The sequence below is a fragment of the Ctenocephalides felis genome, unplaced genomic scaffold, assembly GCF_003426905.1.
Source record: "Ctenocephalides felis isolate EL2017-DRISC unplaced genomic scaffold, ASM342690v1 CF-g0.4_SCAFFOLD_01170, whole genome shotgun sequence".
In the NCBI taxonomy this organism is placed as follows: domain Eukaryota; kingdom Metazoa; phylum Arthropoda; class Insecta; order Siphonaptera; family Pulicidae; genus Ctenocephalides; species Ctenocephalides felis.
In genome coordinates, this window is record NW_020537324.1 from 34,931,117 (window position 1) to 34,954,893 (window position 23,777).

Here is a 23,777-nt window from a genome sequence, read left to right on the forward strand (position 1 = left end):
TATTTATAATTTATGTATACATTTTAAGAGAACGTCGAAATTTTGAATATTATTATTGAAATATTGTGTAGTTTATATATTACTTTACTATTACATACATAGTGTAGTTTATATATTACTTTACTATCACATAAACATTTTTCACAATATAATTATGTATAGATTCAATATTTCAGTAAGTAATTGAAATTATTAAATATGTTTCTTGTACTGTTTTTATAATAAGTTTCTACTCACTAAAATAATATTAAAATCTATTACAAATTCAAATAACTATAACGTATTTGATTTTTTGGATTCGAACTAACAAAGTAATTATAATATAAAGTATTAATGAGCCTTATTTAATACTTTCTCGTCGTGCAACAGTATTTTGTGATTCTATGAATCTGGAGTAGGTGTTTGTCGAGGTCTTGAAGGGCGCTGTTTTGGACCAGTGCATGGGTCCTTGACTTGTAAATCCCAATTTGTCGAATAATGCTGTAGATCTATAATTACCATTCACAATACATCCCACAGAATCGCTTCCCTGCTCGGCTATTGCCTTTGCTATTGCCTTTAAGGCAAGGGCACCGAACCCTGAAGGTAATAATTAGAAAACAAATTTGAAAGGGGTTATAAGATATACATATGTTTATTCAATATTCATTTTTATTACAAAATAGAACAAATAATATCAAAGATCCAATTTTGTAATTTTTCTCTATCAGTTAGTGCAAGGGTAACACGTAAGTACGAAGAGTAGAAATTTAAAATTAATTGATCATAAACATTATAGTATCACTTTTCAGCATCCTAAGATTTAATTATGTTTAATTTTGTATATACGTATATTTTGAATTAAACTTTCAATACGATTTGAAACAATATTCTTCATCAAGAACAAAATTTCATTTTACGGTCCCTATTATTCATATTTAACTAATTTATTTCAATGTCTTCTTCATAGAAAAGATTGAAATCGCACTGTTTAACGACTTTACTAATAATAAAGCTAGTGTGCAGTTTATTCTATTTTAAGAGTTATTTCTTATCTTTTCAAATTGAGATAAATATTATGGACCGATGCTGCCGCATAACAGACCAGTGTGGAGGCGATGTTATGAAGAATTTTCCATTAAAAATATTGACAAAAGCCATGTGGTTGCTATGCAGTTCTCAAGTTGTCAGATAGTAACCTAACCTAGAAACCGCACAGATGTCAAAACAGTTAGATAACAGGGTTTTTCTGACACAGCTTAATAACATACGAGTGACGTTGCAGTTTGAGTGTATAACGCCTGTATGCACAGCAAATACATGACATTTTGGCAGTGTTCAGTATGATTTAGTAGCATAGTTTATGGAAGTTGGAGCGTAACATGGCCTTGTCATAACATTGTTCTGTTATCCGGCAGAATCGGCCTCTTAGTTGAAGTAAAGATAAATCTATTATTTTTGCAATAGTTGGCTTCAACTATCTACATCTCAGGTTGTATAAGTCCGATCAGGTTCTACTAGGCGGAGTTAGAAAGATAACATTTTGTACTAAAAATGAATATTAGACAGGTTTGTTATTGATTGGCTCAGGTTTGTTTGAGCCCGCGTCAAAAATGGACACCAGCAAAGATAAAATGCACTACATTTGACACTCTTTGTTCGATAAAGGCAAAAACGCAAGCCAGGCGGTTAAAACTCTGAATAGTTTTTATGTTCCAGAAACTGAAACAGTTAATTATAGCCAACAGCTCACTGGATTGCCAATTGTCGAAAATGTCGACAAATTGAGGAGTCGCACCGTCATGTAAGGATGTAAGTCTATTTCGATTGCCCAAGAGCTAAAGATTGTATAAAATACGTTAGGCACTATTTGAATGAGGCTAGATACAAAAAGCTCAATTTATGATGGATGCCACACGAAAACCTACTGGACCGAATTTTCATATGCAAATTGGTGCTAAATCGAATAAGAAGAAAATCGCCTAATTTTTTAAGCTATTTGTGACTGGTGATGAAAAGTGACAACTTGAAACGAAAACTGTCGTGATCGATTTGTGATGAGTAACCAGAAATGGTAGCCAAACCAAGATTGGGATTTGGTGATTTGGTGGGTTTAGCAGGAAATTATACACTGTAAGCTGATTTCCAATGGCAAAACTCTTAACTCGGACTTGTATGGGCAACAATTGAACTGTCTAGTGGAAGCAATCGCACAGAAACGGCGAGCTTTAGCCAATAGGAGAGGAATCGTGTCTCATCAGGACAACGCCTGGCAACACACTATAGTGTCTCGCCAAAAGCTCCAAAAGCTTAATTGGACGGTTTTTATGTATCTATCTCATATTACCAGCTGTTCCTGTCCATGGCGAACAGTTTGGCTAAAGAAAAAATTACTTCAAATGAGACTTATAAAAATCGATTTTCTCAATATCTTGCCAGTAGGAACGAGGGTTTCTATGAGAGGGGCAGAATGATATTACCTTCTAAATGGCAACAAAAGTTATCGAACAAAACGGCCCATTATTGATCTCAATCGGATCATCCTAACTAGCAATTAATTCCATATAAAAATAATGGATTTCTTTTTACATTGAATGAACTTCATTTTTTAAGTTCAAGAAGAATTTCTGTAAATTTTTGTCTTGTTTTCTACTTATTAAATTATTGTTGGTAATGCAGAGAGTTGTTAATATTAGACTCGGGGCTATCAATTTTGAGCATTTTTATTATTTTAACTATCTCAACAGTTTTTGTATTCGTATTAATTAATAAAAAAATTGATGTGATGAATATTAAAATATTTTAAATGAAAAAATAAATATGGAAATATAATAGCATACATTGTATTTTTTTATATAAAATAATTTCAATTTCTTATTTACTTTACTTTTATATTTGGTTAAAGTTATGTTTTAATAATTATAATACTCGGAAATTACAATAGAATGAGTAGTTTTATTAAGTAGAATTCCACCTCGCATGCATTTGAAATGATTTTTCAAACCGCAAAAATTCCTTTCTTTCGTTGAATTCTTCTATTTTCGAAAAATCCTATGATTTTTGACAAAATTTAATTACCTAATATTTTTCAATTTTGTAGAAAGAGAGCTGACTCTATTCTACATATGCAAGTTTCAATATATATTTTTTCTATTAATTTGGAAGAGATAGCATTGAGAATCTGGATTTTACTTAAACCTTTCAAAAAACAATCTTATTGTTAATAGAAACGGATGCTCTTCATTTTATGAAATTTTATTAATTGTTACCCGATTAAAATTGAAATCTACGGATGAAACATTAATAGGCTTTTTGCTATTAATATTTATATTAGTGATAGGCAAATAAAGTAAGTTTTTTATTAAGCATTCAAGAATTATGAATATTATTTATTTTTCATGAAATAGTCAAAAGAATTGCTAATTAACGTCTTACCTTTACGAACATAATCAGGGTGTGTGTGCAACGAAGTTATTATACCACTGTCCATTCTAAAAAATATAGAAAAAAAAATTATTTAAATGGCTAAATAAGGATTTAAAATTTTTGCATTTGCAATCTGTTTGTTATTCAAATTAGAAGATACGGAAATTCAAACTTATCGTAAGTCTGCTATTAGATATTTAATTATTTTATTGATGTTTTGATCGCAAGAAATGCATATAGGCTCAGTAAATGAACCAATAAAATTTAAATATAATATTATTCAATTTGCATTGATAATTATAATATATGACGTTATTGCTAACATTTTAATCCTCCATTATACTTTATAATAGGTTATTTTTAATCGTAAATAATTTTTGTGAATACTTATATCATGATAATTTTTACATTTTGAAGAATAACATATTTAAGTATAAAAATACTTCTCTTCCACTAATAAATTATATTTTGTTTCGAATTATTTACTAAATTCTCAATTCTAAATCTATAAACATTAAATATATTTCTAAATTATCTATTATCTATATTTTAGTGCATAAAAATTAATTAAAAACAGACATTAATTAATGAAAATGTTACACTTACCTTAGTACCCAAGCAACTAATTTATTGTTACTTTTTAAATAGACTCCTTTTGAAATATTTTTCCTGATGAGACTTCTTAACCAATTTTCAGATCCTTCATATTTGTGGGGCCAAAACTGATTAATGTAATCGGCCTCAAATTCTTTAAGCTGGTCAACATATGCTTCTGGATGCCTAGGATAATAGTATTGTTAGTTTGTATTTTATTAACTTATTCGCAACCAAGTTACATGTCTTTTAATTTTTATAATATCTTATTATGATAGATTTGTTCTAAAAAACTACTTAGTTATACGTAAAAATCAGATATCAACGGCTGACTCTCTCTCTCTTTTTAACCGCGAATTTTTTGATGCAATATGTCATTAGAAAAAATATTTTGGTTTACTTCAATATCGATTTTATATAAGAGAAAACTACACATATGCACTGATTTTATTGAAATTTTGAATAATCAATATATTTTAGCTGAAGCTACTTCTGATTGGTGTCACTAAAATATTTAACACGTTTGCGCACGTGAATTAATTTAAATTTTTAAAGTCAATTATTCTGAATTTAGTTTTTTATAACTTTATGCTTTTGTAATTGTTATACCAGTGAAGGAAATGACTGGTATACATATGTACAGTGGCGTACCTAGGGGGGGGGCGGTGGGGGCGGTCCGCCCCGGGCGGCACTTATTTTGGGGCGGCATTTTTTAGTTTATTTATACATAGTTGTAAAAAGCAACTTATTCATTTTATATTTATTAACTTCCGTAGGGTAAGTTATAGTAATGGACCGACAATCAAAAATGAAATTTTTTATATTGTTCACGTTTTGAAGGTTTCTGAACATTTTTTCATACCTCAGAAAAATTAGAAGTGTGTGTGTTTTGTGTGTCCGCATTTTTTCGTTCACGTTTTCGGGCGCCCCGATCAACCGATTTGATGGTACAGAAAATAGAAATCGAGTTTTTGAGAGAATGAAACATCCGATTTGATCGATGCAAAAAACTTCAATTTGTAATGATGAGGAGAAGTGGTGATTAGTTTATCGCAAAGGCAGAGATAAGAAGCAAAATGTGCAAAAAATATCTGTTTTTGAGAGAACTAAGCATCCGATTTGAATGATTCAAAAAACTTTCTACGTGGATTTTATTTTGAATTCTACCTAAAGTTCAAATGATCATTTATATACTTGAAATAAATAATTTTAACTTTGTAATTCAGTTTATATATTTCTTATAAATATTAGACAATGCCCTTTATTTCAAATTTGATTGATTGAGTTTTGTTAATTTACTTTTCTGTAAACATATATAAGTTACAGTATTTATAATTATATATTTGAAAACATTTAATTTTCCTCGAATATATCATTACAGTACAGAAAGTTCCAGCAATTTGCCTTAACTTACAATGCCATACACCACTAGTTAACTTCCCCAAGGAGAAGTTTATGTTTTCATCAAAAAATTCGAATCGCTAATTTTATGTTTTTTCGACGTTTCAAGCCATTCTGAATCGAATGAGCCCAAATTTGGAAAAAGTATGAGTGTGTATGTGAACAGATTTTTTGTCGTAAATTGTCGTTTTTTTCAAAAACGGCTAGACCGATTTCAAAAATTTAAAAGCCACTCGATGTATCTCGATGAGGACTATTATTTGTCAGTTTTGTGCGACGATCGGCCAAGCCGTTTCTTTATAAATCGCAGAAAAGTGAAAAAATTTTCGTCTACGTTTTAGCCTGCAATTCTGAATTGATTTTGAAAATTCAAAAACCGTTCGAAAGATATTAGTTGGGAATATGATTAGTTTTTGGTAGAGATCGGACGGGCCGTTTTCTTAATAAAGTTTTTTAAAAAAAAAATTCGAAGATTTTTATGATTATTTTTTTGACGGTAGATATCGTAGTCTTCTAGATCATACTAAAATATTACGGTCCTGCGACAACTGGTTTAGCTTTAAAAATTCGTCAAAGTTTGCAAAAATTAGTATGGTCTTTTTGGCATTTGTCAAAATTAGCCCTTTGATCGACGTTTTCTCAAAAACGCCGGAACCGATTTCAGAAATTTAAAAACCATTTGATGTATCTCGATGAGGCATATCGTTTCTCAGTTTTGTGCGACGATCGTCCGAGCCGTTTCTTTGTAATTTGGGAAGAAGTGTTAAACCTTTCGTCCACATTTAAGCTCATACTACCGAACCGATTTAAAAAAATTAAAAACTGTTCGAAAGATATTAGTTGGGATTGATACTGATCAGTTTTAGGTGAAAATCTACCGAGACGTTTTCTTGTAATTAACTGTTGAAAAAAAAATTTAAGCCGATTTTTATGAAACTTCCTTTGGCGATGTATATCATTGCCTTATAGAACTTACTAAATTATTACGGCTTTACGACAAGTAATTTTAAAAATTTATCAAAGTTAAAGAAAATGTTTTTTTTGACGTTTGTTAAAAATAAAATTAGATGATTTAGTTGGTATAACGATAGTGTACTTGGTCTTGAACATAGTAAACCATTAAAATCCTACGGAAACTGGTTCAATTATAATTATTGAGTAATTAAAATTATTGATTTTTGAAAATTTGCTTTTAGAAAATACTTCGAGTTAACGTGTTTGTTCGTTCGTTTGCAATGATGTGTAATAAATCCACTCGGAATACTTTTAATCACTCATAAATTAATATATTTTTTTTATTGATTAAGTCGATTATTTACACATTTCGGGAAGTTCATGTAACTTGCTCCAAGGCAGAATACCAGTACCAACTAGTTTTCTTTCTTGAATTATAAATGATTATTATGATTTTTATTATTGTCAATATTTGATTTATATAAATTATGATTAACCATATGATTTAGAATTTTATTATAGAAATTTTTTATATATCTTTACGTTTCAGAGGTTACTGAATTTTGGCATATCTTAGAAAAAATGGATGTGTGTGTGTGTGTTTAGATACAAACATTTGTCGATGATTGTAGGAACACGCATCAACCTATTTGAACAAAACATTCGATTCGTACTGATAAAACGTGCTAATTAGTTTTTGGCAAAACGGGTCCAGCCGTTCCAAAGATACGGGGCAAAAAAGCCAAATATTGTAATTTAGTTCTTGAGAGAACGAAGCGTCCGTTTTAAGTAATTCAAAAAACATTTTATTTGTATTGACTAAACAAAGAACTGTTTTTGGGATGACAGGTCTAGAGGTCTAGCGATTACGGAGAATCAATAAGAAAAAGTAAAAAAAGGACATATTTGGCGGTCCAAAATGATCATTAGATATATCCACGTCAAATTATCTGATATTTTCTAGAGATTTTAATAATAAGAACAAATTTAATTTACATTTCTATGGGTTCCGTATCAATGTCTAGCCGTTTCGCTTCGATATTTCGTCTCCAAAACAGCTGCGCAGCGCGATTGATTTGAGAATTACAAATTTTCAAAAAATTTCAAAATATAAAAAAAATCAAAAAAAGCCATTTTTTTCGAAATTCTCAAAAATATATTTTTTTCAGATTTCAAAAAATTTTTAATCTTTTTTAAAAAATTTATGTTTCGGTACGAGAAGTGCCAGCAATTTGCCTTAAGGCACGATGCCATGCATCACTAGTTTATTTGTATTAATTTATGAAAACTACTATTTGACTGACTTATAATTGAAAGGGCGGCAATCTGGAGACCGCCCCGGGCGGCAAAAGTTCTAGGTACGCCACTGCATATGTATTTATATCGTAATTTATAATATAAATAATGCTTCTTAAATAAGCTTAAAATGCCACCAAGTATCTACTTTTCTATCTAGTGCACTCATGTATTTATATCGTAATTCATAATATTAAAAATATTTCTTAAATAAGCTTAAAAATGTCACCAATTATCTTCTTTTTTATCTGATGCACATATGTATTTATATCATTATTTATAATAATATCTCCAACTAACTATCTCTTTAGGTATTTTTGTATTATCTTTTCCTGTACTCACTAATGCTATAGCATCTATGGTATATAATGATTAAAAAATTATAATACGGCTACCCTTTATTTAATCAAATTTTGAATACCACTTTTTTGTTCTTTTTGAAACTTTTACTGTCCTTGATACTTGTTTCATAATTATATAATAACTAAAAATATTTTAAAATTTGAGACCAGGTACTCCTGTCTGTCTGAGATATGAAATAATGTATATATAAATAAATAAATACAATTATTTATCACAAAAAAAATCAACGCAAAGGTCGAACAAGACAATAATTAGACCACTTATCAGCTAAACTTAATATAGCGGTAAAGTCCTTATGATCTCATATAAATGATTTAAAATATTTCAATATTTTTAAAAGTATGATAAATACAATATCTGGTGCCAGTACTTAGTAGTATTTTTTGACTTCTCGAAGGAGAAATTTGTTTTCTAGGGATTGTAACTAGTGCTGTATGGCATCGTGCTTTAAGGCAAATTGCTGGAACTTTCCGTACCGTAATAAAAGATTTGAGGAATATTAAAAGTTTTCCAATAGATTGTTATAAATACTGTAACATTGTAAATACTCTAATATTCATAAAAATTATATAAACTGAATTGCAAAGTTCAATTTAGCCCGATTTAAAATTAAAAACTGAATTATTTTCGATATTAAAAAAAATTATTGGAAAAAAAATTAAGTTTTGGAATAAAAAATAATCTAAAATCAATTGTTTCATCAACACTAACATAAAGTTTTTTGAATCCTTCAAATCAGATGCTTAGTTCTCTCAAAAACTGTCATGTTTTGCACATTTAGCTCCGTATTTTTGAAATAGCTGGTCTTGCCTTTCCCAAAAACTTATTACCACTTCCCCAATCATTACAAATTGAATATTTTTTGGATAATTCAAATCGGATACTAAGTTTTCTCAAAAAACCACGGCTGGACTTGCCTTTGCCAAAAACTAATCAGCACATGTCCCTATCAATATAGGGATCGAATGTTTTCTGAACCATTCGTATCGGTAGATCGTGCACCCGAAAACGTGGACGAAAAATTGCACACACACACATCGATTTTTTCTGAGGTATGCCAAAATGTTCAGAAACCTCTAAAAAGTGAAGATATGCAAATATTTTCGTTTTCGATTTTTGGCACATTACTATAACGATTTGTGTGCGTGTTATGAGCCGATTTTTGACATGCGTTGTCAGAGTTTTCTTACACCTCGCTGCACCCATTGTAGAAATTTATTAGCTGTTTAATGCACGACTATTTTTTCCACGACTATCGATCGAACCTTTTTTTTATAATTAACATAAACAAAGTGCAAAATACTTCCACACTTTACCCAAAAATGTTGAATCGATTTTAAAGTTATAAAAACCATTTTTCTCTCTTTAATTAATTGCAAAAATAATTTAATTATAAAAACTTCAATTTTTATCGTCACAATTTTAAAATTCTTATATATGAATTCTTATCAATTTGCCCCTTTGTCCCATAAACATGATCATGCCTATTGTTTTTCATGGTTTGTTTCGATTTGCAAATAAAGCACATATAACAAAAAAAAACGATTCATATGCTACATTTATATTCTGTTTTTTTTTTAAATTATTCTTTTCAAGTGTATATGTTATGTAATTCGAGTATTATCATAAGAGATAACGAAAAAATGTGAACTTACTCAACATTAAAATTGATAGCCGTGTCCCTGTGAATCCAATGCCATAACATATCTCCGTCGTATAAAACGGGTAATTTAAGTTCTTCGTAAACTGAATTTAAGGCGACTTTGAATCTTCCAAGGTAAGGATGAATCCTAGGTCCCTTTGACCAGTCCAGGAGTAACAAAGCTTCACGTAGACGTTTGCATTTTTCGTCCAATGTATAAATAACGGTATAAAGTTCGGCATCCTAAATTTGGAACAATGGATAGAAATATTTTAATCTACAATATTTCATTTAAAAAATATATTTATTTGTATATTTAGGCAATGATTATTCAAAAGAATTTTCTTAATTTCATTATTTTTATAATTCATAAAACAAGAAACAATATCATATATTTAATCAGCATTACTAATAATTGTTTGCCTGCGTTGCAATTTATCGTTGCAATTGAAACTATCCACTTCCGGTAACTATTCTTAACTAATACAGTTTATAATATTAATTATATGATTAATAAGGCAACTTAAAAAATAATAAGGCAACTTGAAGAATACCTATATTAAGATCAGGCCGGTCCTACATTGAATGCGATGCATGCAAAAATGCTGGTGCTCGCCTTAGGGGGCGCCAATACGAGATTCGGATATGAAATTTATAATATAGTTTAACCAATATAATTCAAGGAATATATAATTTCTTTGCATCTTCTACTAACGTTTGGACAATATTTTAGAATACATTAAAAATTTAACTTTAAAACTACAATGTGATGCACGATGTGAAAGTAAAGATGAATCATAGATGAATACATACAATGAAGCTCTTACGATATCAATTAGGAAAAGTTTACGGTGCAATTTTGATATTTTAAATGTTGCAAAATTAAATTTAAAAAATTCAACATTACGTACAAGTGTTATGTTTAATAATGAAAAGATTGAATATTTTTTTGCTCTCTTGGCATAATTTTCTCAATAGAATAAATCGCATAAAATTCCTAAAATAAATTAGTAAAATGTTTCAAATCCCAAATATTAATATTACACATGCATTAGAAATTCTTTCAAACAGAATACTGAACTTACTAAAATTATTGGATGTACTAAAAAGTTTGGATTGAAAATAAGAATTTAAAATTTATTTGTTAATAAATAAAAAAATCATCATTAAAACAATTAAAATAATTAAGCGCTACAAAAAATGGCATGCGGGCGCTGAGGACGCTTGTAGAACTTTTCAAACCAAAGTCCACAAAGAGCGTACTGAATCCCTAAAGAAGCTCATATTTTCCCTTAAAATTTTGAAAGGTAAAAGTTCAAGTTAATTAAAATTATTTGATCAAAATTCGAATTTCATTAAAATACAAATTGATTAAAATATCAATTTTCAAAAATATTATTAAAATTGGAAAACCGAACACCAATGTATTCGAATTCTCAACGTCATCATTTTTTATGCTGTAATAAACTTGAATTGCAATATCGAATTGCATTCTAAACCATCGATTTGAATTTTTCAAGTGATGATTTGGCAGATTTTCACCATCAATTTAAAATAAAAAAGTCAATGACTCAGACACGAATAAACTCCCAACAAAACGAAACAATTGTGTATAGAAATACAATGAAATTAATACCATATGCACGAAATGATTTTATAGTACTCATCAGCTTTAATGTTATTTTGAACATACTTGTAATATGAAGGTACCATCTGACCAGTCGTCATCTAATATGTAAACTTTAGTCCCGGAAATTTTTCCTTCCTTTTCCAATCTATACTGATTTTTTAACACCTCATATGCTTGAAAATGTTTTGGCCAGTCTTGAGGGAAGAGTTCCTGAAGTTTCGGCCAAAACTCCATTGGAAGTTCAGTCAAAGATTTGTTTCGTGAAGGCATTTCAGTAATTTAAATGAATAATGATAATAAATAATTTAAATAAATTTTGTTGATCTTGTATCACTAATTTTATATTTGAAATATTATATTATTGTTGGTGTCAGCTAACCATCATAACTTTTTATATTTTTTGTGATACCGTCTTCTGATCTTCAGCACATTTATTAACAATTTTAATGTTATGACTAAGTATTAATCGATTTACGATTTGATATTTGATATTTCCAACTCGAACTGCTACTAATTTCAATCTGCTTATGTTAATATTTATACTACTCTTATCGCAAAGAAATGTTTTTGATTTCTTAATCAAAGCACAATTTGCAAATTTAATAACAAATCGTTATCATTATTTAAATTTTAATTAATCATGAATCAAAAGTCGAAGTGCGCAGTTAATATTAACATGAAGAGTATTAGACATATTCAAATGTATGACATACCGGAAGATGTAAAAAGATTTGAACCATAAAAAATATAGTAATTAGGTTTAGTTGGTATTTAGCCGTAATTACTTGCCAAGTTGCGCGAAGTTTCTGAATCGTGTAAATAATCGACTTAATCAATAATTTAGCTAATTAGATAAAATATTCAGCTATTAATTTCGAAATAAAAGGTTTCGCTTTCAATAGAGTTTTATCATTGCGATTTCGAATTGATATCTTTCAAACAAACTTATATTATCTATTATAATTATAATAATAATTGTACTTATACTTCAGTCAATGGAGCGTTTTGGGTCTGATTTTTTTTACTGTGCTCCGATTTGCATGAAATTTTGAAATTAGGTTTATCTTACCCTAAAGTTTAAAAGTGAAAACAGTATGGTTCCGCCCCACCCGCCGGTTGAATGACACCCCTTCTCAGTATGGTAATTTTATTTTTTCAAAAAACGTCGGTTGTTTAAGTTAGTTAGTTGTTAACAGAAGAACTAATTATACGAAAAAAATGTTTCAAAAAGTTGTTTAAAAAAACAAATACTTTTCATGTTACTGGCTACTAAAAATCCGTTTCGTTTCGGCGTTTTTTATCGTTTTTTTGCAAATATCGTCAATCAAAATATTAATAAACCGGTGTTTTACTAAGGAATAATATTAAGCTAGATTTGAAAGAGCAAATTCGTTTTTCATTTTGTTCAAGATTTAATTGTTGTATTTCAAGCCATCGAGCGGCGAAGTGTTACATTTTATACATTTCAGGTAAATAGTGCTCAGCATAAGCTTTGAAATGAGTACAGTTAAGAGTCTCTTGCGTGTAAAATGATTGAGCTATCATACAAATAAAAGGCGCATACAATATTTTTTCATTCAAATCAAATTGTTTCATTAGTGCCATTTCCACCAAGATTCAAATTAATTTTATTCCATCCAGAATTAACTTGGCTAAATAGATTTTAGTGGATTCTAGCACATACCACACATTAGTGCAAACGATTTTCAAAAAAGAAATTTATCAATTTAAAAAAAAACTTATTTTCATTATATCTCAGAAAGAATAAAACATGCTTATAAAAGTATCTAAAAAAAAATTTCAAATCTTTTTCTTAGCGATAAATGTCTCAAAGTCAATATATACATAAAAAAGACGTTGGCGGGTATCGGCGGCATTAACCCTCCCCCCTGCGGGTGGTGGCATAGTGTAAATTATTTTCACTTTTGATATTAAGGGTAAGATTAGCTTATTTCCAAAATTTCATGGAAATCGAAGCACAGTAAAAAAGTTCAGAGGTTACACCCCTTTTTCTCTCTATTTTCTGCACTATAAACTAATTGTTCTATTTTGTAATGAACCGAAAAAAATTTTAGTTTTTCATCAACTTTCATAGCCGAAATATAAAATTCTTCGAGACCTTGCTGATTTGTCAATAATAAAAAATCATTTTGCCACTACGCTTTCCTGAAATATACACTGCTTTAATGTTAATTTTCAAAACTAAGATTAATCAAAACCAATTTAAGGAATATGAGATAAAAACAAGTTATGTGATTGATTTTGACAATTAATAATTTTGATCTTTCAATTTCAATAATGTTTCACTTTCGCGCAACAATAAGCACGAAGAAAAAAAATTACTTACTATAGCTTACTGAAAATAACGTGTTATTAACCCGAATGAGATTTCTCGCCAAAAAATCCGATTAGCAAAATTTTTGTTTTCTCGATTTTAGAAAATGTTTGATTTAGAAAATGTATGTGTGTGTCCCACAGTGTGTGTGCTGATTTTCAACATTTCTCGTAACCGGCTGGATCGATTTAAAAACTGATAAAACCATTCGATTTATTTCAATAAGGACTTACATTGAATAGTTTTGCGGAGTATACGATTTGAACAGTGGCGTCGGAACCGTGTGGGTTGTGTGGGCTTGAGCCCACCCATGAATTTTGATGGGGGGGGGGGTCTCAGCCCACCAATCAATCTCAAAAAATTGTATGGGCTAATATGTCTAAAAAAACGAACCTACTGCCTGTCTATCAAAAAATAACGAGCCCACCCATCAAAAATTTGCTTCCGACACCACTGGATTTGAATGATTCAATGATTCAAACAATATCTACTTATACTGACGTAATGAAGAATTGATTACTGCAAAGGCAGGTCTCCGGTTTTGGAGATCCAGATTTTTATTTTAATGCTATTTGGCGGTCGAAAATCAGATATTTTTGACAGTCTGGATCAACCGACAAGAATGGGTATCCAAAACGTTCAAAAAATATCAAAATTATAAAAATTTTCTAAAAAAAATTTAGTTTTCAGAAAATATCAATATTTTCAAAAAGGGCAAATTTAAAAAAAAATCAATATTCGATTTTTTTAAATGTTTTAAAGATTTTCAAAAATGCTAAAAAAAATAAATATTTTCAAAAACAGTCTAGTTTTTCATTTTAATTTTTTTAAATTTTGTCACGGAAAGTTTTATCAATTTGCTTCAAGGCATTTTATTATTATATATATTATTTGAATTGTAGGTTATACTTTTACATCTCTACATGTATAATTATTAACGTAGGGTAAGTTATAGTAATCACAAAAAATCGAAAATGAAAATTTTTATGTATGTTTACTTTTCAAAACCTTCTGAACATTATGGCATACCTTAGAAAAATGGTTGTTTGTGTGTGTGTGTATGTGCGTGTGTGCGGATATAAATTTTTGTCGACGATTTCGGGAACACGTATCAACCGATTTGAATAATTTTAAAAAACATTCGATTCGTATTGATAAGGAGACGTGCTGATTAGTTTTTGGCATAGGCAGGTCTAGCCGTTGCGAAGATACGAGGCAAAAAGTGCCAAAAACGGTACCTCAGTTTTTAATAGAACGAGAGCGTCTGATTTTAATAATTCAAAAAAGATTTTACTTGTATTTATGAAGAACTGATTAAATTTTTGGGAAGGCAGGTCTAGAGTTTTTGGAGATCTAGTAAAAAAGGTAAAAAAATAGCATTTGGCCGTCAAAAATGATCATAAGATATATGCATATCAAATTAGCAGATATTTTATAAAGATTTTAAAAATGTGTATCAATTTTGTTTACATTTGTATGTGTTCCGTAACATCGTTTGTCCGTTAGATGGCGACGCGGCGCTTACGCGCTCGAAAATAAGTCTCTATGCAGCTAAAGCAGTACGATTGCTTTGAAAAAAAGTTCAAAATTTCTAAAATATTTCAAAATAAAAAAAAAAAACATTTTTTTCCAAAAGTTTTTTTTCCAAAAAAGTATTTTTTTTCAAAAGTTTAAAATTTCTCATGTGAGAGTAGTAATGTATATTAAAGTATTAACTCCCATCGTATAAAAATATATAAATTTTATTCATTATAAAATATTACTGATATAAAAATATAAATGACAAGTCCAATTGTTTTTCTACAATCACTAGCCTGCTTGATTTCCCCACACACCCCCTGCCCAGTGTTGACCTCACAGTTTAGAAAAAAAAAAAAAAAAAACAGTGAAACACGTTATAAATAATAAATGGTGGGAAAACAAATTATAGGATTGTTGTGATACTGGTCAATTAGAAATTTCCATGTTTCGTCAGCAGATCCACCGTATGTGGTAATTCGACCTTTCATCAACTCCATATTCTGCATAAGGTTCTGACTAAAAAAACATGTGAAAAATTTTGTGAACCTCGATGTCGGTGAACTTCTAAGATTCAGCCTCGATCTAATTGGTATTAGTTATATCAGAATTACTTTATGTTTGGAATGCATAATTTATGGGTACAGTTTCCATTTCTGCAGGCGTTGCTTTCGTATCTGATGGGTTCTGATCAGAGAGAGAAGTTGGCTCTTTATCCAAATCAGGATCATTTGTTTCTTTAACATAAGAGTCCAGAGTTGTGGAATCCAATAAATAATTTATGTCAAATTTTGTTTTGACTCGTCGCTGTCACCGATAATGGGAGGTAGCATCAAAAGACGATTTGTTGAGTTAACGGACAAGGAGAGGTTGAATTGCATTCCAATGAAAAGTTTAGGCTCCAAATTATTTTTTTCTGTCTGCAATAAACACTGAGGTCTGGGTATACCAAATGGGTAACCACGAAAGTCTGGTTCATATAGTAAAGTGCGTTAACTATGATGAACCGTGGACTGGACGTACCTTATAAGTCGTCTCTGAAGACCAGTGATTATGGTGCAGCGTAAAAATATGTATTTCTTAAATCCTCGAAAAATAAAACTCCTTTGTCTTCATTTCAATCGTCGTAGGTCACCAACGTGGGTGTAGTAATGATTGACAAGTCCAATTGTTTTTCTACAATCACTAGCCTGCTTGATTTCCCCACACTCAAAAATGTTTTTTTTTTTAAATATTACAAAAAATATAATCTTTTTTTAAAAAAAACTTTTGGTACGGGAAGTTCCTGCAATTTGCCTTAAGGCACGATGCCATACACCACTAGTTATTTCTTGTAACGATTGCAATGTATAGTTGCACGTTTTCAATTTCACTTCAACGCGTTTATTACTTAATCCATTTCTAATATTTCTAGCTGGTTTGTTGTATGTTCTTTGTTACTCAATTTGTCTCATGTTCTTTTTAGTTGCCGCTGGCTTTTATTTAACTACTGCATTGATGCCAGAAAACATTTGTAACATATTTTGCTATCCAAAATACTTTATTTAATCATACTTAACTAAGTATAGTTCAGTATATAAAGTTTTTGAAGTGCCCAATCGAACTAAAATAGAATTAAGTATTGGAATAAAATGAAGATTATGCTTTATATCTAAATATCTTTATTTAGAAAGATTAAATTATTTTTGTGGTAAGTTATTATATTTTATATCTCTACATGTATATTTATTATTGCTTATAACGATTTTGCAATGTTTAGTTGTATGCATGTTGTATGTTTCCAATTTAACTTCAACATTTATTTATCTATTTGTTATATTTCTAGCTGCTTTGTTGTGGTTTTTCTTATTTACTTAATTTGTTTTATGTTCTTTTAAAATAAGACTGTTAATGAGTCAAATAAAATCTTGAAAGGTATGCTAGATTAAATTAAACTTCTAAATTAGTTACCTCTGGATTTTATTAAAAAACTGCAACGATACTGGTTTCTTACATATCTTTGACTAAAATAAGAAATAATAATCATGCTTTATATCTAAATATCTTTATTTAGAAAGTTTAATTAAACAATAATCATAATATTTACACATAAAACATATATACAACAACTTATACATAGTATTCTGAATATTTATATCCTATGATTTGTCTTCGTGTTTAAAAGAATGTTTAAGTGCCTATCTAATTCACAGCTTATTGTGCTTATGTTTACAACATATATAGAATATTTTCTAATTACATAATTTATTCACACTATATAACATCCTAAAATAAACATATAAGAAATAACACATAATGATATGATACACACCTTAACTTTTACTATATAGAACTAGACAGTAATAGCACAAGTTATTTTTAACTTGTGTTAACAAAATACTAAAATTAATTAATTTAAATAATACCTATCAAGATCTCACATAAAATAAATATATTGTGCTATTTTTTATTTAATATCACAAATTTTAAGATACCGTCATGACTCCTGTCATTACAGGTAAACAAGGGACTGATGATGCATCATGATTTCTATTTGGGTGTCACATATATCAATCAGAGAAAAAAATTCAATTTGTCATAAATCAGGAAATCGACTAGGATTTTCTATATAATGTGAAGGTGTAATAAACAATTCTTGTGGAATGTCTTCACGAAATTCAAATTCTTGAAATGTTATTTTTGCTGTTACAGTCGGTAATATAGGAATATCGATTTTAACTGGAAAACCACTTGGCAGTTTCAGAGCAACAAAATCACGCAGTTTTGAAAAATGTTTAAAAGGTGCTATCACTTCTAATACATTAAGCAGCATATCGACACTTAGAGGAAAGTCATTGCTCATAGCAACTGTTGCTTTGAAACTTTTCGAAGATTCTTTATAAACTATTTCACGTCCTAACTTTGGATATTTTCCTGGTTCAGAGTTTATATACTCCTCCCATGTGACATAGCAATTTGGAGGTGGTTCTAAAGATGCACGTCTTTCAGGTTCCATACCTGGATCATAACCCTGTGTGCTGCCTTTGGTAAAAGACTCCATAATCGCTTTGTTTTTCTGTAAATCATCTAAAGATAATGTTCCCGTCTTTTCCGAGATTCCAGAACTAGCCCATTAACATTATATAAATCACTACTATACTGGCCGGCCACAACTTCGCTTTTGTCCTCGCGAAAAAACCACCCTGATTGCGCTCGGGTAAATGTAATACCTTTGGTAGACATCTGTGCCGCTATAATGTCATTTGACATAAGCACATCTACTTCGTCTTCTATATCTAATTCAGAATCTTCATATCTAACTTTCTGATAGACTTGAGATTTATTATCTATGACGGTCAAGGATTCGCCTGGAGGTTTATCACCCTGAAAGATAAAAGTTATATCCCCCCTTTCCCATTTCATTTCTGAAAAGTCTACTAATGTTGTGTCTAGTCTTATTTTTGATCCAGACTTATGTATCTTACAAATATCAGATGGCAGTATCCTAGATACTAAAGGCACCCAAGACTGGAAATCCCATTTTAATTCCATATAAAAATCTTGTATCTTTGTTAGTGCAGCTACTAAATTTGGTCTACGTATATCCATTTGCTCTCGTGATTGCTGACTCAATTTTCTCACTAAGGAGGATATTGTTTGCCTGTCACCATAACTGATGGCCTCAGCTAGGGGACTCCATCCTTGTAAATTTTTCACTTTGACAGGTGCACCATGAGCTAATAATATATGAACACATTCCTTTTTGCCTAACATAACTGCCAGATGTAAGGGCGTATTTCCGTGTTTATCTTTTTTTCCAACATCATGAATGCAAAGCAATCCTGAAAGTTTTCTTATATCTCCACTGAAAATACATTGATGTAAAGGAAAACAATTGCCAGTATCCGCCATTTTCATGTCTTTATTTTGTAATTATTATTAATGAATGTTCATCTTGTTTGCAATATGTTATTAAATGTGTGATAAATGTCAATAATGTATTGATAAAGCTTATAGTTTTGATTGTACATTGAATGTTACTCAATTGGTAGCAAATTATTTGTTTAAACATAACCTCTAACAAGCGTCATTTATCGCTCGTAAGAATGTCAACTTTCTTGCATTCGTACTGCCTGTTGTAGCGATGCGGAAAAATTAGTTACTACAACGATTTAAATCAAATAAGCTGTTGAGTCAGTTGAGTATTGACAAAAACAACACATGTTCTAGTCGAGCCCTGCGCAAAATATAACTAGCTGTAAATGGAATTCTGTCTTAAGGCAATTAAGGCATCGTGCCTTAAGGCAAATTGCTGGAACTTCTCGTACCAAAAATTATTATTTTTTTTAAAAACGATTAACATTTTTGAAAAAAAATTACTTCGAAAAAATAAGATTTTTGAGAAACTATAAATTTGACAAAAAATTACTTTTTTTTGAAAAAACAATGTTTTCCTTATTTTGACATATGTTGGAAGATCTGAACTTTTTTTCAAAGCAATCGTACTGCTTTAAATGCATAGAGACAAAATATAAAGCGCGTAAGCGCCGCGTCGCTGTCTAATGGGTAAACATTGTTACGGAACCCATAGGAATGTAAACAAAATTTATACTTATTGTTAAAATATCTATAAAATATCTGATAATTTGATGTGCATATGTCTAATGATCATTTTTGACCGCCAAATGGCATTTTTTTTTTACTTTTTTCATTATATCTCCGAAACCGCTAAACCTGCCCTTATAAAAATTTGACCAAATCTTCATCTTGTCAATACAAGTAAAATGTTTTTTGAATTATTGAAATCGGACGCTCCGTTCTATTAAAACCTGAGGTACCGTTTTTGGCACTTTTTTCCCCATATCTTCGGAACGGCTAGACCTACCTCCGCCAAAAACTAATCAGCACGTCTCCTTATCAATACGGATCGAATGTTTTTTAAATTATTCAAATTGCTTCATCCGTGTTCCCGAAATCGTCGACGAAAATTTGTATCCGCACACACATACATACTACGCACACACACACACACACACATACATCCATTTTTTCTAAGGTATGCCAAAATATTCAGAAACCTCTGAAACGTAAAGATATATAAAAATTTTCATTTTCGATTTTTTTGCGATTACTATAACTTGCCCTACGGGAAGTTAATAATAATCATCATAGATAAATAAGCATATATAATCATTTACCTTGTGGAAGATTTTCTTCTATCTGCTGCTTCTCTGCTTATTCTAATGCTTATATAATACCTTTATTGAATATTTGACTTTCAGGTAATTGGATTCCAAAAAGTAAAACTAAACGAGGAACGGAAGATTTGAAGGGTAATGCAAAATTGCAAACCCAAGCAAAAGATCTCGTCTCAGTTCTGATCTTATAAAAAACTAGTGGTGTGTATGGCATCATGCCTTAAGGCAAATTGCAGGAACTTCCCGTACCGTAACAAAATGATCGAGGAATATTAAATGTTTTCAAATAGATTATTATAAATAAATACTGTAACATTGTCCAATATGTATAAGAATTATATAAACTAAATTGCAAAGTTGAAAATATTTGTTTAAAGTATATTAAAACTTAAGTCAGAATTACAATTAAAATCTGAATTATTTTCGATATACAAAAAAACATATTTTTTGAAAAAAAAACTTTTTTTTTAAATGAAATTGAAACGATTTATTTTTCCAAAAGCAATTATTTTGGTAAGACAAGCAGAAAGTTCTTTGAATCATTCAAATCGGACGCTAATTCTCTCAAAAACTGCAATTTTTTGCACATTTGGCTTTGTATCTCCGAAACCGCTGAACCTGCCTTTGCCAAAACCTAATCACCACTTCTCCCCGTCATTACGAATTGAATGTTTTTTGGATCATTCAAATCCGATGCTCCGATCTCTCGATTTCGATTTTCTGCATTCTTTGCTCCGTATCTCCGAAACGACTGGACTTGCCTTTGCCAAAAACTAATCAGCACATCTCCCTATCAATATGAATCGAATGGGTTTTAAACCATTTCAATCGGTTGATCCGTGCGCCCTAAAAATTGTATTCATACATACATATACACACACACGCACACACATTCATTTTTTTTCTGAGGTATGCCAAAATGTTCAGGAACTTTCGAAACGTGAAGAAATGTAAAAATTTTCAATTTAGATTTTTGGACGATTACAATAACTTAACCTACGGGAAGTTAATAAAGAGATTATCTCTAGCGTAGTAATAAGTAAGCTAAAGGATGTTGTTAAAGGTGATAAATCTTCAGCTATTGAGAAATAGGTCAAGACTCGCCTTGTAACAGTAGACGGTCTAACCGTTGAGCAATCAGACCTCTTATGTATAATGCGTCTCGTGATGAATCTTGTTGGTCAAATATAGAGTTAAATCCTGCTAGATTGGTGAAAGAGTTGGCCAGTTTAGATATATTGGATCCATTTGCTAATTGCTATCTATGAAACAACATGTATTGAATGTGTGAAGAGTGAAATTAGGTAACTATTCAACAAGATGTTGGAGTCTTTTAAGCTTGATTTATGTCATAACGGCACGAGTATTGAGAATTGGGAGTTGGCTGCCAACGACAAACTTACTTATTTGCAAGGATGAAAAATCAGGTGACCTCAAAGAAAATACAGAAGCAGAAGATAATTTTAATAAGGCTGTTGATTTCAAGTAAAGTAAGGGAGTGGAACACTTTTATAATCATCTGTGTTCAGAAAAAAATAGGAAAATAAGGGCGTAAAAAGTTGCTAGTTTCTGCTATTGCAAAATTATCTCCATTGCAATGTAGCTATAAACTTGTTGCCATAGATAAAAGAAGAGTATGCTTGCTGCTACCTTAACTACTCGGGCTACCAAATAAGAAAGACAGGGGTTTGATCTATCGTCTTCTTAGTTGCTTAGTAGAGCACGTTTTTTTCACACAACTAAGTATGTTATCCAGTATTTAAGCGATGGATGCATATACTCTTCTTTTATCTATGGATGGATGTTCAAGATCTGATGTGGAGAATATGCTTTCCCCTAGAGGATATGCTCATTTTTCATCGCTTTCATTTGTTGTAGTTTTTAAAGATTATGACTTGGAGAACAGGAATGAAGTAAGCATAGATAAATAAGCATAAGTAATAATGGAAGTAAGGTCAGCTATTAGCAGTCCTTGGAAATCTAGTGTATTTAACCAAAATAAAATAAATGTTGTCGGTTCTTTTAAAGATAGGATTGCTTTTGTTGCAATGGAAAATGCAATTTCAAATTTGATTGTGTTTTCAGATATTTAAATGAAAAAAAAAACAAGTGCATGTCAGATTGAATTTTACGGTTTATTAAAATTGCATGAAAAGCTTACAAAAGTGTACAGATAATTAAATAATTGCTTACAAAAAACCATACATAATCGAGACTCTAATGTGCGTTTGTGGAATCAAAAAAATGTCTTACATTTCAATCAAGATATAGAAGCGAATATGGAATCGGACAGTAAACCATCAGAAATCCCAAAACTACGAAAGACCGTTATTGGATCCAGCAAATACAGCAAGATACCTCGCGAAGAAGGTCGGACCAATATGTTTACATCGGAAAAGGTCTCGCTGCGTTCAACTTCATCAGTTTCTGACTCAAGACAGGAAGTAATATCATCTAGTAATAGTGCATCTACAAGCCTCACTCTACCACATTCTGATGTCAAGAAACCTCCTAATTCATGGCAAGTAGTCAATTTCAAAAAAAGAAAAACTTCATTTGAACCATTAGGATTAGATGTCAAAATTCAAAACAGATTTTCGGCCCTTTCCACAATAGAAACAGCTAATGATGACAACTCAGTTAAACCGGCTCCAGTCAGTAAGCCCCCTCCAATATTTATTTACGGAGTTGACGATATTAATGATATGTCTAATCAATTAAATGAAATAATTCCGCACGATCAATATTTCCTGAGAAGTTTAGCTAACAATACATTTAAAATTTATGTAATTCTGTCGACCATTTTCGAACTTATCCAGACATCTAAAAGAAACTAATGCCGTATATCATACATATCAATTAAAAGAAGAGAAGGCTTATAGGGTTGTTCTTAGAAATGTACACTTTTCAACAAGCACAGATGCAATTAAATTAGAACTATTAAAACAGGGTCATGTAGTACGTAATATCCTAAATATTAGACATAGAATAACAAAAGAACCACTTAATATGTTTTTTGTTGATCTGGAACCAAATAGAAATAACAAAAATATTTATAACATTTATAAATTATTCAACTGCATAATACGCGTCGAACCACCGAGAAAGTCTAATAACATTATTCAATGTACTCGCTGTCAACTCTTTAATCACACCAAAAAATACTGCAATAGACCATTTGCTTGCCTAAAATGCGGTGACAATCATAATACTAATACTTGTACCAAAGATCCGAATGCTCCGGCATGTTGTTATTTTTGCGACGGTGCTCATCCAGCTAATTATCGCGGTTGCTCGTACTTCCAAAAAATTAAAGAACAAAGAAACAAAACTCCAGTAAATCAATCAGTCATAAATCCAAATCCAAATAACCAAAATTTTAAAAATTCTAATAATTCTAATTCTAATAATAAAATAAACAACATTTCTCCGGCCTTAAATCCAACAATTCAAAATTCATCC

The 23,777-nt window shown here is 30.4% G+C and overlaps 1 protein-coding gene and 1 pseudogene across 1 annotated transcript; both read right to left on the minus strand.

Annotated features, from left to right (window-relative positions):
• Positions 1-318: 318 nt before the first annotated feature.
• LOC113368093 lies at positions 319-11,526 on the minus strand. Its single transcript, XM_026609657.1, has 5 exons — positions 11,349-11,526; positions 9,669-9,898; positions 4,012-4,185; positions 3,415-3,470; positions 319-579 (listed from the first exon to the last, which is right to left on the minus strand). The coding sequence occupies exons 1-5, from the start codon at positions 11,517-11,519 to the stop codon at positions 341-343; spliced, it is 870 nt and encodes a 289-aa protein (XP_026465442.1). The 5' UTR covers positions 11,520-11,526; the 3' UTR covers positions 319-340.
• Positions 11,527-17,523: 5,997 nt separating this feature from the next.
• LOC113366463 lies at positions 17,524-19,153 on the minus strand (annotated as a pseudogene).
• Positions 19,154-23,777: the final 4,624 nt, after the last annotated feature.

Excerpts from the sequence above, each read along its gene's own strand:
- LOC113368093 (XM_026609657.1), bottom strand. The coding sequence starts at position 11,519 with ATGGAGTTTTGGCCGAAACTTCAGGAACTCTTCCCTCAAGACTGGCCA. Across the intron at positions 4,186-9,668 it reads GCTATCAATTTTAATGTTGA|GCATCCAGAAGCATATGTTG; the intron begins GTAAGTTCACAT and ends CTATTATCCTAG. Across the intron at positions 3,471-4,011 it reads TTAGTTGCTTGGGTACTAAG|AATGGACAGTGGTATAATAA; the intron begins GTAAGTGTAACA and ends TATATTTTTTAG.